Genomic DNA, 15,087 nt, shown 5'->3' with positions numbered 1-15,087 from the left:
GAAAAAGATGCTATGATTTTTAAATTGATGCATTTTCTCCAAATAAATTGACTGGGGGAGCCCAAACCTTTGTTTTGGTGACAACAGAGCTTTGTATGAAGTACCTGGTGCTCTATTGGTATTATGGACGTGTAAGTGTGTGTGTGTGTGTGTGTGTGTGTGTGTACATTCGCGTAAACTGGCATGCTTTTGGCATATCATGCAAATCATACAAGTTCTTTAACATCCTTTATTGTGAGGTTTTTGGATCAGCAGTGGCTTGTGAAGTAACTGGTGCTTTAAAGGCATCATGAATGTGTGTGTTCTTTGGCTACACTGGCATGTTTTAGTGATACTACACATTTAAGGGAAGTGAACCAGCAGTGGGTTGTGTTGATCTTGTGCGAGATCTTCTGTGTGAGAGAGAGAATGTGTGCATAAGACAAAATTGTTTGGTGTATTTAAGCATGTTTTGGTGATGTTTGAGATTTGGAACAGCAGTGGTTTGTGTGGAGTAACTGGTGCGCCAGTGGTGTGTGTGTGTGTACGTGTGTGTGTGTGTGTGTGTGTGTGTGTACATAGTACATAGCATACAGTAGTCAGTGGCAAATTGTATTTAATGTCAACAGCAGTGTCTGGGCCATTCATACTTTTTTCCCATCAGGGCCCCTCGGCTTCAAGCTAAGCTGAAGAACAAGAAACGAATCTTCCAGTGGCAGGACGTCTTGTCCAGGCATGTCCCGCTCTGCTGGTGTAGAAGGGGCCTCGAGCAAGACTCATACCTGCATCCTGTATCAGTAACACCAGTAAACCCCAGAATCCTCCCCACACACACAGAGACACAGGTAAGAACTGTACTATCCAATCCAGCCTTAGATGTGCGTGAAGGAAATCTGTGTGGCTTCTGAGCGTTTCTCCTACCAAAATCCACAGTAACTCCTTCTCAGTTAAACAGAATAGAGTCAGGGTCTCTATTGGCCATCTGAGCCATGTGCTTCAAAATGTCCTTCTTGGTGATGATCCCCAGCAGACGTCTACACCGAAAGAGAGAGAGAGAGAGAGAGAGAGAGAAATACAGATTGATGAATGAAATTAGATTCACTTGAGCGGTAACAAAAACAACTGTTCTGACAACTGAACACAAACAGTGGGAAACAAGACAGAAGGGCTTCGTTAGCGAATGCTTAGAAAAAAAAAGGCTAATGGAATGTGTGCATTACACAAACGTATGAATATGCAAGCCCACATGTGAGAGAAAGAGAGAGACTGTGTGTGTAATTTAAACAGTTTCTCAATCCTTCAATCGTTCACAGATGTCATTTCCATTTGTTGTGCTGGGAATAAGTCTGGCTCCAGGGAGGCCAAGAAAGATAAACAGCCTGCTCATCTTTCGCTCGTGTGCACACACATGTGCACACACACAAACACACACGCACGCTTTCATATAAATCCCATTACGTTAAAGGAATAACATCAGCAGATAGACACCTCAGCTGAGGGCTGTTTCTGTGAGACACTGCAGGTCAAAACTACAATTAGCAAGTTTTTAGAGAGCTTAAATACAGGATGAGCTGAAGGCAGAAACCACCCAGAAGAAGCTGAAGGTAGGACCCACACAAATTAGACCACCAAGTAATGCTACAGTTCTACGACATGCTGGTCTAATATTTTGAGTTTTAATTAAAATTTAGGCACAGAATTACTAAAAACAGAAAATAGCTCTCTGTAGCAGATTAACATGAACCTTTGGGCACCCTGCCTAATAACAGGTATGGGCAGAAGGAGTATTAAGACCCCCAGCATTGAGCTGTGGCCCAGTGGAACTGTTCTCCGGAATGGTGGCGCCTTTTCCAGTACTTTAGGCATGAGTTAGGAAGTTGGTGTCCCAAAACTTTTGTCCATATAGTGCATGTTAGCTCAACCCTGTTACTCTGTTTATGTATCTCACTAATGAAATCCATTCAAATCTTCCACACAAGACCCTGAGCCATACGGAATCAGTTTGTCTGTAATCCACCCCCCGCCCTACACACACACACACACACCAACTCCCCACCAACCCAACTCTCTAAACATACACAAACATATACACACCCGTTCTGAGTGACAAGGCATTGGCGGAGGCCAAGTTTGCGGAAGATGTCCACAGTAATTTCCATGGGTGTGTGGTCAGTGACTGCCAGCGGACTGAGGTCCAGAATACTGCGCAAATTGAGTGGAGGAGGGCCACCTAGTGGCTGGGACGGAGAGTGATCCGTGAAGAGTATATGCGACGCTCCTACAATGCCCTCCTGGCAGCGACGAGCATTATCTGAAAAAAAGTTATGGTTAAAAGAGAAAATGAAGAAGCAAGGGTTATAAAAAAATATTTTTTACCAGATTTCTTTAGTAGGGGTGAACCTAATCTGTTATTCTGTCTCTTATTATTATTGTCATCATCATTTATTAAGTAGTTGTTAGAATAACTTAACAACGAATTAATTAATTATTCCAAAGAAATGTTGTGTGTATGTGTGCTTGATTAAAATAATTTTACAATAATAATAAAAAACACGAATAATACAATATTTGGTATTAAAATACATTTTAACAGTTTTCTTCTCCTAAAAACACAAAATATGGATTTCAGGGCTCTAAACGGTATTTAAGCCCCTAAGTACCCAGCTGTGGAGGGGTGGACTGTTCTGTGGAGTAACGTTGCTCCATTTAAAATTACCTTTATGATAAGTTGAGGTGGATTTTGTTATCCAGAACTATTCATCCAAAGTCCAAAACTAGTACCTGACCTTATATGTAGGGGTGGGCGATATGGCTCTAAAATATCACAATATTTTAGGGTATTTTTGCGATAACGATATACTTGGTGATATAGGAAAACAGATATCATTTGTTAATTTCAGGAATATAGTATAGTAGTATAACAGTATAATCATAATATAATGCAGCAAAAAATATTGCAGAATATTTAGTGCATACATATAAACTGCAAGCTTAAACAATTAAACAATACATTCACTTAAAGCTTCACAGTAAATAATGGACTAATTTTAAGACAGAACAGCCCTATTATCACAATATGGATTTTTAATATCATGATATTTCTGTGTCACAATATATTTTATACGATATAATATTGCCCACCCCTACTTATATGTAAATGTTCTTGTGACTAAATGCAAATAAACATGCATTGCAGGTCTTTTTGTCCTGCATATGTCATACTGTATAACCAGTAGTGCTCTAATAAGTCTAGACACATTATATATATACACTGTTTATATATGATTTAGGCTGTTCTAATGTATTTAATGTGTAGGAAATAGACTATAATTATTTTACAACATTGGTGCGATAATCTTATTGGTTAAACATTCTATATTTATTTTCTTTTATGCATGCTTCTGTCCTGTTTCCATAGCCGTGCTACAATAAGAGAATATTTTCTTTAATGTGGGACTAATAAAGGTGTATCTGATATTTTTAAATCTCTCCAATCCTCAGCAAGGTTCCATCATCTATTGTAAATCCTTCCTAGAAGAACAGAGGCTGTGGGAAAACCAAGTTTATACCCAGTGATTTTACCAGACTTTTAAAGTGCTAACACAGAATAAATAGCCTAAAATTCTGCCCAAATACAAGATTATTTTTAAAAATGTACGACAGTGGCTGATCATCGTCTCATTGGCTGAAAGCTCACCTATGGATATCACCAGGTCCCTCCGCAGCACAAAGCCCACCAGCCTCTGAGACTCATTAGAGACCACTACAGGGAAGCCGCTGTACGACGTGTCCGATATCATAGCCTCCACCTCCTCCACGGTCATCCCGTCCTGAGTTAACACAGACAGCGGGGGGTCACTCCTCCGCGGTCGCATCACGTCCATGGCCAGAGTCTTGTGTTCAAACTCCTCTTTGGTCTCCAGGAAGGGGTAACCGTTAAGGCGGATGTGTGCCTCGTAGATGCCCTCTCGCCCCAGAGCGTCCGCCACCCACTTGCTGGTCATAGTGGCTGCCATTAGAGGGACGATGTACTCCAGCCCACCAGTCAGCTCAAACATGATGACCACCAGAGAGACGGTCATTCGTGTAACACCACCTGGGCAGAGATAAAAAATGAAGAGATAATGAGAAAGGTCAGAAAGACTGAGGGAAGTTATAACGGCTAAATTGAGAAAAAATACGTTAAAAATAGTTGAGAAGCAAAGGAACAGCAGAACAGACAAATAAAAATATATAGTATTTTAGGACCTGGACATATGTCACCAAGATTGAAGATTTAAAATAAGGAGTTACACTTAATTTAAAACTGCCTACATACAGGCTTAATAACACACTCATAAGTATTAAATAATGTATTAATAAAGTACAATGACTAACTTATGCAACTTCTCACAACATGACAACATAATAAGTTCATATGAATGATTTTGAGGCCCTCAAATTACCTTCAACAAGCACAATTCAGTAGACGTTGTTATGGTATGTATTGGGTATTGTTCTTTAATGCCCCAAATAACTGTTTTTATGTGCACTGCAATTAGAGTCCCATAAGTCCTTGTGGCTACAGGAGAGAGATTTTTAATCTTATATGTTGTGCATCCCACCACACAAAAGCATTTGGTATATTTGGAATGTCAGATTAAAAACAATTGTAGTCCACAATACAAGATACTGGTAAGAGAGTTGTTTAACACCACAGTGTGGGCGTGGCCTAAACATGCCTTGTCTTTATAGAGTGGAGAGAGAATGTCTAAAAGACTGAGGAGAAAAAAAAAAAAAAAAAAAGATGGTCAAAAAGAAAGAGAGCAAGATTGAGAGAATTCGAAGGAGCGAATGAATAAATGATAAATGGTAAGGAAATAAAAAACGGACAGGAAGACAAATTGACGAGGAGAATCAATCACCAGGAATGTTGAAGGGTGTGAAGGCCAGAAGACCAGATGAAGAGACACAAAAGAAAAAAGAAAGGGAGAGCAGCAGTGGAACAAAGGGACATAGAAGGAAAAAAACAAAATCGATGACAGGGGTGTGCAAATGCTGCCAAACACTCTCACAAACTGGCTTTGCACAAAAGCTTTTTTGTTCATGCAAAATTAACAAGGCAGAAACAGCCGGGAGCTGAAAGTTCTACATACGCAAGAATGTTTGTTCCTGCGCCGTCACGGAAGGCCGGTGCTGAGAATTTGGACTTGGGATTGAAGATCAAAGAAAATGGCTACACAATAACGACAATAAACCATTTGGAAAACCCAAACAGCCAGATACACATTTTCCTCATCAGATGGGATTCCAGATGGGATTCCTTAAGTCCATGATCTCCATTTAACATCCCTCAGCCAGGCTCGCCTTCAGCACCGCTTCAGGCTTACATGTGCACGCCAGCGGAAAGCTTTATGAGCTATGAAACTTCTGGGCTACAAATTGGCAACGACCACTGACACTGAAGATCAAGGCCTTGGCTAAACAAACGCCACTAATTACAAATATGAGCAAGCAAATTCTATTTAGTTATAGGCAGATAAAAGTGGGCTGTGGAGGGGTCTATTTAAGAAAGAGAGTATAAAGAGAGGGCAAAATACAGTTTATAATTGTTTTTGGCTATTTTAGTATTCCTACATCTATTTTCTTTCTTTTTCTTTTTTTTTCATTTTTGCTAGAAAAAATGTGGTAAAACATAGGCTATGTTCACATTACCAGAATGAATGAACTTAAATCTGATTAGCTGCCTTAATATGACACAGATCTTAAATGTATATCACAAAATTATTTTGGTCAATATAAGAAAATTCAGATATCGACAAGAATTATAAAATCCACCTCTCCTGGTGTTCGTAATCACACACTGATAGAGGTGGAAAATTCGTATAAAAACCTACTCATACACTCTTTAATACACAGAGGGTATTAAGAGGGTTTTTTTAACACTCTCTACAATTAAATTGGGTTAACAGTTGGGTTAAATTTCTTTAAGCAGAGATGATATACTTGATATGCTTATTATATTATAAAACATTGATATGTTTTCCAGCTCTAGGACATGTTATGATCTATTAAATCGGATTTGATTCACTTTCTAAATTGGACACTTACCATTCATTTGTTGCAATGTGTACATGAATGTGTATGGTCAGATCAGATATCATGCTTCTTACCGCTTGTATAAATGAATTTAATGTTGTCCCCATCAGCCACCATCAGTGTTGTGCCCAATTCTGACTGCCTGACAGAATCAAACTCCAATTCTGTTAGCATGTCATTTAACAGGTATTAGATTCTGGTTAGCTATATCATTTTGTTTGTATTACTAGTGTTATGTTTATTAGGGCAAGTGTGTGATATATACATTCAGACTGAAAGAAATATAAGAAATATAGAATATGGAGCAGGGGGGGGGGGTGTTGTAATTTGAAAAGTTCTGTGCAAAAAAAAACAAAACAAATCATACCCAAACATGCTGCAGCTCCGAGCATGGCATAAAGACCTGGGGTGATGCAGTCGGCTCCAGGAGAGCACCAGCTTTTAAACATGGGCCAGTCATGGTGGTAGTAGGCCAGCTGCTCCATTCCAATGCCCAGTAACCTGCCAGCTATCGCCCCCACTGCCATGCTGGGAATAAACAGACCAGAGGGCACCTGTGGCAAAGGAGACAGAAATAAATAGTAAAAAAAATAAATAAATAAAATCACATTCATTTATTAATTCCTTTGTTTTAAGATCAGTGAATATTAATACGTATCCATTCGATTCTAATTTCTGCAGAATGTTACAATATAACATGCTATATTCTGTATGACAAAATGTTCTGTGTAACAAAACTGAGTTTCATGATTCAATATTATTACAGTATTATGAACAAATTTTAAGTGAAATAAATAATCCTTGCAGTTCAATGCAGAAGAGAGTAATAAAAGACAACAATGAATTAAGAAACAACACAAGCTTCTGTACCTTCATGCCGAAAGTAACCACCGTGATGAACATTTTAAACACAAGGGCCAGTGCCAGCTGCCAGATGGCTGCATAGACCCCAGGTCCCGCTGGCCGGTCGGCTAGGCCATTACTGCTCTGACTAAAGTTGGCACCTTTATCTCCAACCTTGCTCAGAGGGAGGTAGTCACAAAGTTTGGATGAGTCCAGCAAACTGCAGTCATTAAAAAGTTCTGAGATCAGCTCACTGCCGCTCATGCGGGTGTACTCATTAGGAAAGGCCAGCAGCGCCGTGGCCAGGGCCACCACCAGCACCTCGAGCACGGGGTAGTGGCCCAGGCGGGAGGTCTTCCGCCTTCGACACCACGCGATGTTAGCTCGAATGAACAGAGCCCCCCACAGGCCTCCAAAAATACCCAGCAGCACGAAGGGGAAGAGCTCCAGAAAGTGCCAAGGAGTGTGGAACTCCACGTAGAACAGAACTAAGCGGCTGTTGCCGAAGGGGTTAATGGAGCGCAGGGTGAAGGCAGCGACCAGCGCAGCGAAGAAGGAGCGCCACAGCGTCTTCAGAGGGAAGTAGTAGCTGACCTTATGAGTTCAAAAAGAAAAAATGACACAAACATAAAAAGATTATAATAGGGTACAAGTACAACATATCACATGTAAATACATTGACTTGAGTAGTATTGTGTCCCATGACTTTTGCCATCACTCACAGAAGCTAAAGAACTCTGCACTGACCTAGAGAGGATATAAATGTATGCATGCCACCTGTAGTGAATGTGGAGGAGATTCTACATAGAGAAAACGTTACCCACAATCAATACCACCCACTGCACTGTCCACTGAAGGTGGCCATGTCTTCTATGATGTATTTCCAGTAACGTGTGACAATGTGGATTGAGGCACTGGTGGTTCTAGGGGGCTGGGCCACAGGGGCATTGGCCCCAATTAAAATCTGATTGGCCATCTGAAGTGCCCCTGTCCTTGCACTCATTTATTTCTATGTACACTAAAAGTGCATGCAAAATTGGTAGGGAGATTTTTATAGATGTAATTTTGTGCACATTACAGAAAATTGCAGTTTGTATACAAATAAAAGCAAAAAAAAGAAGAAGCAGCAAACAAGAGACTCCAGAAGAAAAAGCAAAATCCATAAAAAATCTAAAAAAACAAAACAAAAATGAAAGCAAATAATGGCAAAATCCACATGCAAATAATATAAAATAACTTCAACAAATAATAAAGTAACCAAGTATATTAAAAATATATCTTTGATATATTTTTGTCTGTTTTGAATTTGCAACAAACACTTTTTTATTCTTAAATTTTTCATTACAGATTTTATTTTTTTGGTGTAAAACTTCAAAATTTTCAACATTCAAGTGTTTGAACATGGTGTGGCTAGCAAAATAATACTTGGCCACTCTATGAATATTGTGGCCTCTGCATAGCCCCTAACTAAAAAAAATCCTAGATCCGCCACTGGATTCTGAAATATTATAATGCCCACACAACCTTAGAAATGTGACGTCCTATCCATCTGGCAACCACAAACTGGCTTCACTTAAACTCTGACAATTAACATCATTCATGTAAGTGAACGTAAACACACAAAATAAACTGAGTATGTTTATAGGTTGTGTACATAATGATGTTCCATACCTCTTCCAGACTGAAAAGCACTCCTCCAATAGGAGCTCCAAAAGCTACTGACACACCCACAGCAGAGGCTGCAGAGAGTACCTGCAACAATACAACAAATACCATTAGAAACAAATACAAACACACACAAACACACAGAGCACAAAGTGACTCTTAACTGCACTTTAATTATCCCAACCATGTACTAATCATCAAGTTCAAGACAATGCACCATAGAAATGATTGACTGTTCTAAATAAAGCCTTGCAAAATATATACTTTCTTTATCTATTTATTTGAAGCATTACCAAGTGTTTGGTTATGAATGCACACATTTCTTTAATAATTTTGGCATAGAGCTGCCACTGCTGTTTTCTATAAACAAAGCTGTCAGAAACATTGTTAAACAATATTAAATTTATAAAGACAATTTTATGCCACAGAAATATAAATGATATAAAACATACTAATGCATTTACATCCTTTTAAAGAAAAAAATAATAATTTTAATTAATAAAAGAGAATTTTGGAGAATTTTTGGGATATTTTTGCCAATTCACAATGCTTGTCAAAAGCTTGCAGCACATATTTAATTTCTGTATCTCATGCCTATCGCAGTCTGCTTTGTGTGTGGATGCACAGTTATTAATGGATTGTTTGGTGACATTCTTTCTTCTGTTAAAAAAAAAACGCAAGCAAACACAATGTGCATTATTAAGGAGAGCAAAAATATTTAAGGTCACATCCATATTGTCGCTGTCCAATATAAAACGGTTATCTCCAAAACAGCAGGAGAGAGAAAAAACATTGTAAACTTTTCAATGGAAGTCAATGTAAAAAAAAGTTTATTTCAGGTCATTTTGAAGAGTTTCTATTGGTCCGTTCATCAAGAAGTTTTGGCACCGTTTAAAGGACAGTTTGTCTGTTCAAATTATGTAGTAAACTAAAAATCGACAAAAATGGAGAAAAGTGTTTTTCATTGGACAGTGACGATATGTTGCATGATTAAGTCAGTATCTTAATTATAATAACAGGCCTAGCTTGCCTGAGGTGAAGTCCAATAGAAGGTTTGCTTCTGAATGTATGGTTAAATTAAAGATTGTGAACAGCAAAGATTAGTTTGTCTGTGGAAGTACTTCAAAAAGCTTAGCATAAGCCCCTCCCCCTTACTCATCTATTTTACTAATGACAACACATGTCTAGCTACCTGTGACCATAAGGTTATAGAAGCATGATTGGGTCTGTAAGGTTCAGGCAGGAAGTGGGGATAGGGGAATAAAGGAACAAGTGTGTTCCAAAAGTGTGTTTTTTAGCTGATTACTTTAATATGAGCTGCTGTCTAAATGGGTCTGTCTTAATTACACAAGTCTGAAAATCTAGAGCATGGCTCTCTGCCTACTGACCAATCTGTCCAGCTTGGTTAACTGGGCCGTATCCTCTGGAACGGCAGGAAGCAAATCTATACATATTATATTACTGTTCTTCAGCCTGAAACACAAAGAAACTTCTCTTCCTTATTCCTCCCCATCACGTCTCCAAATCTCCCCCTGTCCACTTTAGCCTTATCTTGTTCAGCATTACTTCAATCTCCCACCTCTTCATCCTTATCTCCTCATCACGGCTCCTCCATTTCCCACTCCCCCATAACAACACGCACTCATTCACTTCTCGTCTCCTACCTCCCTCCTCTTGGCCTCGTTCTTGCGGTACTTGGTGAAGAGGTGGCACAGGATGTTAGCGCAGCAGCAGGCCACATGCACCAGCGGCCCCTCCTTACCCAGGCTGAGGCCTGATGACACGGCTAGAACCAGAGTGATGGTCTTTATCACCAGTGTCCACTTCCCCAGATAACCTCTGATTATGAAACCACTCAGAATGGTCTTAATCTGAGATTGAGGCGGAAAGAAAGAAAGAACATTGTTAAATATCATGTTAAAATCAATAATAAAAATAATCTTTGTTGAATGAGATATTCTTGTGTCGTCTTGCTTTTATTGTTTTGCATTTGCAGCTTTTAGCCTTTGCACGTATCCAAAGCAACTTACAAGGTTACTCATATTACAGAGGTGGGTCAGTGCCAGAAAATTAAAGCATTCTTCATCATTTTTACTAGGTTTAAGAACAAATAGAAGCAATTTTAAAATGTCCATAACTTATTTATAACTTACGTTAAATATAGACCAGTTGCACATTCTACTGAGTGATCTAACCTAATATTCCAATTAAATATATATTTAAGCAGAAATATTACTGTATACAATTGCATAGGGTGCTTTATATAATTTTTTTGGCAGCAAACATGTGCTTGTTCATCACAGGTGTATTTTACTCATTTTTAAATGGTGCGCACCAAAGCTGGCTGCTACTGTTCTCTGCTCAGTTGTGAAGAAACCGCTGTATCAAGTTACAGATGTGTAGATGCATGGAAGTGCATTTTTTATGTATAATGTATAAATGTCTTGAGTAATGTTTTAGGAATAAATACAAATTTATTTTAATGATTAAAAATGGTGAAAAAGGAAACCTGGAAACAAACACCTACAAATCTAAACAGATAAAAAAAAAAGTGTTTCAAATCATGTTTTTTTTTTTTTAAGTTTTAACATGTGCATCCTGGACTTGCCAGTATTGCCGGTTTGGGAATCTATTCTTCCCTCCTGTGGGAATACTGCCAATACCACTGGCAGAAACACAACCTGAAAGTATGGCACATCCACTCCTGGGTTTCACAGCTGGCAATGCATTCCCTCCTTTAAACAATAGACTGATGGCTGTTAGACAGTACTGCACATCTACGTTAAGTGGTAATAGCACAGAATGTATTTTTTTTTTTTTTTAAAGGCACCAAGTTAAGAAAGAACAGCACGTTCTCATATCTGATTCACAGTGACTTTAAAGCCCTGAAGAAAGGAGAGACTAATGAAGAAGTGTCTGGAGAGACACATTATCATCAGTAACCTTTAATTCATTAATCCACTCTCAGTCTGAGGGAGGGATAGAGTGAAACTGCAGTGTTCCCTGGATTATCATTTGTTTGATAACGTCTCCTTCTTGGCAAGAACCTACTGCTTGAAGGCCCTTTGAGGAAATTGATCATTTTTACTCTTTTGGACACGTTTGCTCAGCGATTTCCTAAGGCTTAAAGAATTAAAGCACTAACAGTTTTCTTTGTCTTAAGGCTTTTAATCTGACACCGCGATTTATAAGTAAAGTGATGCACAGCCCTCTCTGATATACACAGCTAATTTACACAAATATGTGGCTTAACATCTGCAGACAGTTTATTCTCTTCCTTAAGGCTTGCTTAGAATGGCAGAGGGGATAAACAACAGACAAATGAGTGGATTCTCTCTCCCACACAAGAGAAACAACTTACAGCTGCTTTAGACAGGGAGAAGAGCATAGTTAATGCTCAGATCTATACACAGCGTACAGAACGGGATAAACACAGATCACAAGGAGAGCTGGTGCAGAGCACAAGTGCATGTCACAAAGTTTTATAGCTGCTTGATGGAGATAAATGGAGCTAATTAACAAATAAGCATTCTAAATCTATATTTACATCATCAGATTAAAGGGAATTCAATCAGATTTTTCTTAGGGACTGTGTGGAACTCTGGATTGGATATGTATTCAATTTATGTGTACCCTGATTTCACAATCCATTTACCTTTTATGTTAAGTAATCCAAGCAATATTTCAATTATATATATATATATATATATATATATATATATATATATATATATATATATATATATATATATATATATATATATATACTGAACAATGAATATTACTGTATGCCATTGCGTAGAGTACTTTATTTACTATTTTTGTCTCAGCAAACATGTGCTCGTTAATCACAGGTGTATTTTACTCATTTTCAAATGGTGCACCCCAAAGCTGAGTGCTAATGTTCTCTGCCCAGTTATGGAGAAACTAATGAATCAAGTTACAGATGTATGGATGGATGGATGTCCTTGGCAAAACAGTAACAGAGGAGAGGAAGAGGTATGACAACAGATCTCAGTGAAATGACTAAGAAGTTGGCGAATTCGCTTGATTGTTTGGAGATTTCACTAACATTTATTAATATGAATTCTCAAGATAGACAAATCTGATCACAATAAAAATCTAAATTGATTAATTAGGTTCATAATGTGAAATATCCATATTTACTGACATACTGAAAAAAAGACTTATTTTCAAACCAATTTTCTTCATAATGTCATATGCAAAACTGCAGAAATTTCAGGTAAATAAGCTTCTCCTTAGCAATAGATTATAGATTATGGAGTATACAGTAAAAACAGCTCTAGACAGGGCAGTTAATGACCCCAGACCCCAGACCAAGTGCAAATTGGAGGAACATATCAGTTTTTGTACTGCTTGATTTTTCTGCTGCTCGTTTTGTGAACCACAACAGATTAAAAGAGAGACTCCTATCACCTAAAGGCTTTTGCTTCTGGTAGTTTGGCCTGAACTATTGTGATGCCCATCTGAGACCTTATGAAAAAAACCTATTTATATATTTATAGATAAACACTGATGACTTGGTCTTACATTTTTTTAATTCTTATGTAAAATAGAGCACCTGTGCATTTGTTGAGTCTCCATTTATGTATGATTACCTACAAAGGCTATGGTTAATATGATTCAATTTCAAAAAAGAAAAAGGAAATGTGTTTGTGTGTGTGTGTGTGTGTTTAAATGCTGAAAACAGAGGTAAGGCAGAGGCACATTGGTGTTTTACCTCAGGGATTCCTGAGCCGCAGGCGTATGGAGCGAAGGCTCTGACCAAGATTACGGCCAGAAACGAGAATAGCAGAGCCCAGGACACGTACATCAGATAATTCACCACGTATGCACTCGCCCCCTAGTGTACACACATACAACAGCACCATCAGTGCACATACAATCACCAAACAGTTATACGCATATGTGTAAAAGATAAAAACAATTTTTTACACTGTATGAATAAAACCAAACAGTCTGGACACTGCTTATTTATTGTTAATTTTGAAATCAAGGGTATTTTAAAAAAAAAGTTGATCCTGCTTTTCTTTGAGTATCTCTCTCTATTGTGCAGGGAAAGCTTTGTACTAAAATCGGGAGCCTTCTTTAAGTATTTGTCTACATTATATAACAAGAGCAATACTGAAGTTAGGATGTTGGAAGCTTACCACCCCACCTCTTCCCTAAACCCTCAACTCTTCACAAAAGTACTGGGTGAAGAACCATCATTCAAAAGAACATTGTTAGGTTCATGTTTATCTGCTCCAAAAAGGAGAATTTTATTTTATTGGCAATACAGAAACCTGAAAAGTGTGCAGTTGCGCACACACACAGTTGGCTATCAAATAGTGCAACTTGAAGAAACTGGACGCATTTCGTTAAAAAAGGGTGTCCACAAATACTTGGGCATTGTGTGCGCACAGTAAATACAATACAAATCTAACAATAATAATAAAATAAATGTACAAAACACTTTCTATTTACTAACATGATAATATATTTAATATGACAACAAATTTAACATCTTTAAATATGCAATTAAAAACGTATGTTTCGTATAATAGTGCTGCCCCACAAGAGTTTTAATGTGAAAAAGCCAAATTTACTGACAGACTGAATAAGAAGACTAAAGAAGACTTTTAAACCAGTTCCTCCCCATAACGCTATATTCAAAATTGTATTAAATTCAGCTAAATTAGCTTTTCCTTGCTATTAGATTTCAGAATATAAATGATAGAGCAGTTAACGAGTCTACTCATTAATATGATAGTATATATTTAATATGACACCAAATGTATCATCTTTAAATATGTAATTAAAAAAGTATAAAAAGATTTGTATTGTAGTGCTGCCTCCCCACAAGAGTTATACCAACTCGCACTCAAAGCATTTCTGGTTTCAGAACTTGCAGCTGCAACTTCCTGTTGTGGTTTAAAACCCTCTAAAGCCACTAGAGGGAGTGATAGCCTCTATTTATCCTGAGCCACAGCGGAAGAGTGATTCAGCCAGGAACCACATGAACTCACTCACAGCAAAACATCTGCTCATGGCCTGTGGATGTTTCTCATTGCATATATAATCATCATTACTTAATTTCTTAAGGAATAAATGGAATCTGGAACGAGAATCGGGAAAAATACTGTTGTTTTAGATTGAGATCCTCCTCCAGTTCACAAGAAACTATTAAGACATTTCCCTATCCTAGATATTTTTGTTTGTGTATATGAATGCATAACAACCCACCTCAGTGACTCCCACCATGAGCTCAGCCCAGCTTTTCCACTGGGGGCATTTGTCTCTCTCCTGGAAGGTGGTCTCCTTGGAGTCCCAGCAGCAGTTCTCATGATTGAACCAGAAACCGTTCAGGCACACGCCCTCCTTCAGATCTGTCAGCCAATGAGCTGCAATGTCTATACCTCCTGCCAAGGCTCCTATAGATACAGAAATAAAACAGGTGTAAAAAAAATACATATATATTGAAATATTGTAATATATATTCTGAAACACTGATTTAATTCA

General features: G+C 38.1%; 1 protein-coding gene across 2 annotated transcripts in view; it reads right to left on the bottom strand.

The window, feature by feature from the left end:
- Positions 1-211: 211 nt before the first annotated feature.
- The window catches only part of clcn5b (chloride channel, voltage-sensitive 5b), a 33,501-nt gene continuing 18,625 nt past the window's right edge, over positions 212-15,087 (bottom strand). For both annotated transcript variants that reach the window (XM_007250187.4, XM_049481992.1), the window contains exons 5-13: positions 14,812-14,999; positions 13,307-13,429; positions 10,230-10,436; positions 8,572-8,652; positions 6,928-7,494; positions 6,425-6,611; positions 3,677-4,075; positions 2,074-2,290; positions 212-1,013 (exon numbers count right to left, since the gene is read on the bottom strand). In XM_007250187.4, the coding sequence (XP_007250249.2) occupies positions 923-1,013; positions 2,074-2,290; positions 3,677-4,075; positions 6,425-6,611; positions 6,928-7,494; positions 8,572-8,652; positions 10,230-10,436; positions 13,307-13,429; positions 14,812-14,999 (2,060 nt within the window). In that variant the 3' untranslated portion in view covers positions 212-922. The remainder of the gene's footprint in view (positions 1,014-2,073; positions 2,291-3,676; positions 4,076-6,424; positions 6,612-6,927; positions 7,495-8,571; positions 8,653-10,229; positions 10,437-13,306; positions 13,430-14,811; positions 15,000-15,087) is intronic.

This window comes from Astyanax mexicanus, chromosome 8, assembly GCF_023375975.1.
Source record: "Astyanax mexicanus isolate ESR-SI-001 chromosome 8, AstMex3_surface, whole genome shotgun sequence".
Classification (NCBI taxonomy): domain Eukaryota; kingdom Metazoa; phylum Chordata; class Actinopteri; order Characiformes; family Acestrorhamphidae; genus Astyanax; species Astyanax mexicanus.
This window is presented reverse-complemented; position numbering and strand designations above follow the sequence as displayed.